This window comes from Mastomys coucha, unplaced genomic scaffold (assembly GCF_008632895.1).
Source record: "Mastomys coucha isolate ucsf_1 unplaced genomic scaffold, UCSF_Mcou_1 pScaffold5, whole genome shotgun sequence".
In the NCBI taxonomy this organism is placed as follows: Eukaryota; Metazoa; Chordata; class Mammalia; order Rodentia; family Muridae; genus Mastomys; species Mastomys coucha.
This window is the reverse complement of record NW_022196911.1, coordinates 21,512,526-21,514,289: the sequence shown is the minus strand read 5'-3', so window position 1 is coordinate 21,514,289 and position 1,764 is coordinate 21,512,526. Positions and strand designations below refer to the sequence as shown.

The 1,764-nt window shown below is 35.7% G+C and overlaps 1 protein-coding gene across 1 annotated transcript; it reads right to left on the bottom strand.

The window, feature by feature from the left end:
* Nucleotides 1–311: 311 nt before the first annotated feature.
* Nucleotides 312–1,181, bottom strand: LOC116079066 (vomeronasal type-1 receptor 4-like). The gene has a single exon (XM_031354733.1). It carries the CDS (start codon nt 1,179–1,181, stop codon nt 312–314), a length of 870 nt encoding a protein of 289 aa, XP_031210593.1.
* Between the last annotated feature and the right edge of the window lie 583 nt (nt 1,182–1,764).

Sequence of the window (1,764 nt, the reverse complement as noted above, 5' to 3'; positions counted from 1 at the left end):
AAAAATAACAAAATATATTGCAAACCAAATCAAATTTTTACAAAGTATGACAGTATATATACAAATTGATTAATATTGTTAATGTGACAAAACATAAGATATGCAAATATGTACTTTATAGTATATTCATTATTTGTATTTTACAGTATAGTTCATGAATGCCCACCTCCTGTTTTTGTGACATGATTGAGTATGTACACATAATAGAATGAAATACACACATTATACAAAACCATTCAATCTGGATATTAGTGATATGGTTAGGATATTCTGTTTTCTGCACAGGAAGAACAGAGTGAAGACTCACAGAGTTAACGGCAGATCACCAGAAAGGGACTCACAGTTGGGAAACATGCACTGGCTACTGAAGCCAGGTTCACCCATAAAGAGTTTGTAGTAAGTGTAAGAGCCAGATTAATTTGTAAGAGGCAAGAAATTGTGTAAAAGAAGACAAAGGTGCTCACCAAAAGCAGAATTGTCTTTGTGGCTCTGAACTCAGGAGAAAACCTGAAGGAAAAGTTGCTCCTATGAATGTGCTTCATTCTCTGTTTATGTCTGTAGAGAATGCAAACCATATAGCCACTAGACCAAAGCATCAGCAGCATGAGCAACACATCAGGAATAGAGATATATACTGCACTGATAATATTAAAGGTCTTGTCATGTTGAACAGCAGCACAGAATTGAAACACCTTTAGATGTGTCATGTTCTTATCGTACCATCTTGCTGTTATGTACATGGGAAAAAATATGTTTACTATGAACGACAGGACCCAACTCATGTACACACAAGAAGTAATGTAACTGGGAGACTTGACTTTAAGCTGTGTCCACCTGGAAGCCTTTGGACTGATAGTGATGGCCTGGAAGACACTCAGAAAGCAGGTGCTGCTGATGGACACACCCCTCCCAATTCTGTGAAGATAGAAGATCAGTTTGCACTCAATGTCACTAAGGAAGTCTTTTATCCCAAAAGCTGACACAGTGTGGGGAACTCCTTTACATAGGAGAGTTAAGAAGTTGGCTGCAATCAAGTGCTGCAGAATCCAGTCTGTGAACTTTAATCTGCTCCCCACAAAGTAAAGCATGAGATAATGGTAGACTAAGAAGGAGTTGCCCAGGATTCCAAATATAGTCTGTGATAAGAAGATCACACTTATTACAATGTCACTGGTTTCCATGCTCTCAAATCTTGTGTTTTTAGAATTCTGACATGAAATGATGAGATATCGGCTGTACACTCTATGTTATATCCCACATTCTATATTTATAATAAGGCTTATGCAGAAGGCTTCCTTGATTTAACTATAAGAATTCAAAATACTTCATTACGGTCTGAGAGTATATAACATACCAACTCTAGTTGTATAGGAATTGTATACAACTTAGTCAATATGCACATCTGAGAAATCTCTGTTCTGGCTTTAGTTAAGCAGATAAGAGAAAATTAGATAAGGTTGTGTGAATTAAGTATTTATACATCCATGGTCGGTTAGTGATGAAATTGAGGACTTTTAAGTGTACAAAGTTGACAGTTAGGGCACTAGGATCCACAACTACCTGAAAAATCATCCAAGGTCATCTGTTAAATGAACAGCCTCATAGATTTTATATGCATTATATATTTTACATTTTCAAAATTACTGATGTGGTATAATTTTTGTATTTTAATTTTGTATGTATGAGTACCGGTTTTTTTTTTCAGGATGAAATATCAATTCCTAGGGAACACTGGGAATTTTAATGTAAAGCATATAATATGAC

Excerpts from the sequence above, each read along its gene's own strand:
- LOC116079066 (XM_031354733.1), bottom strand. The coding sequence starts at position 1,181 with ATGGAAACCAGTGACATTGTAATAAGTGTGATCTTCTTATCACAGACT.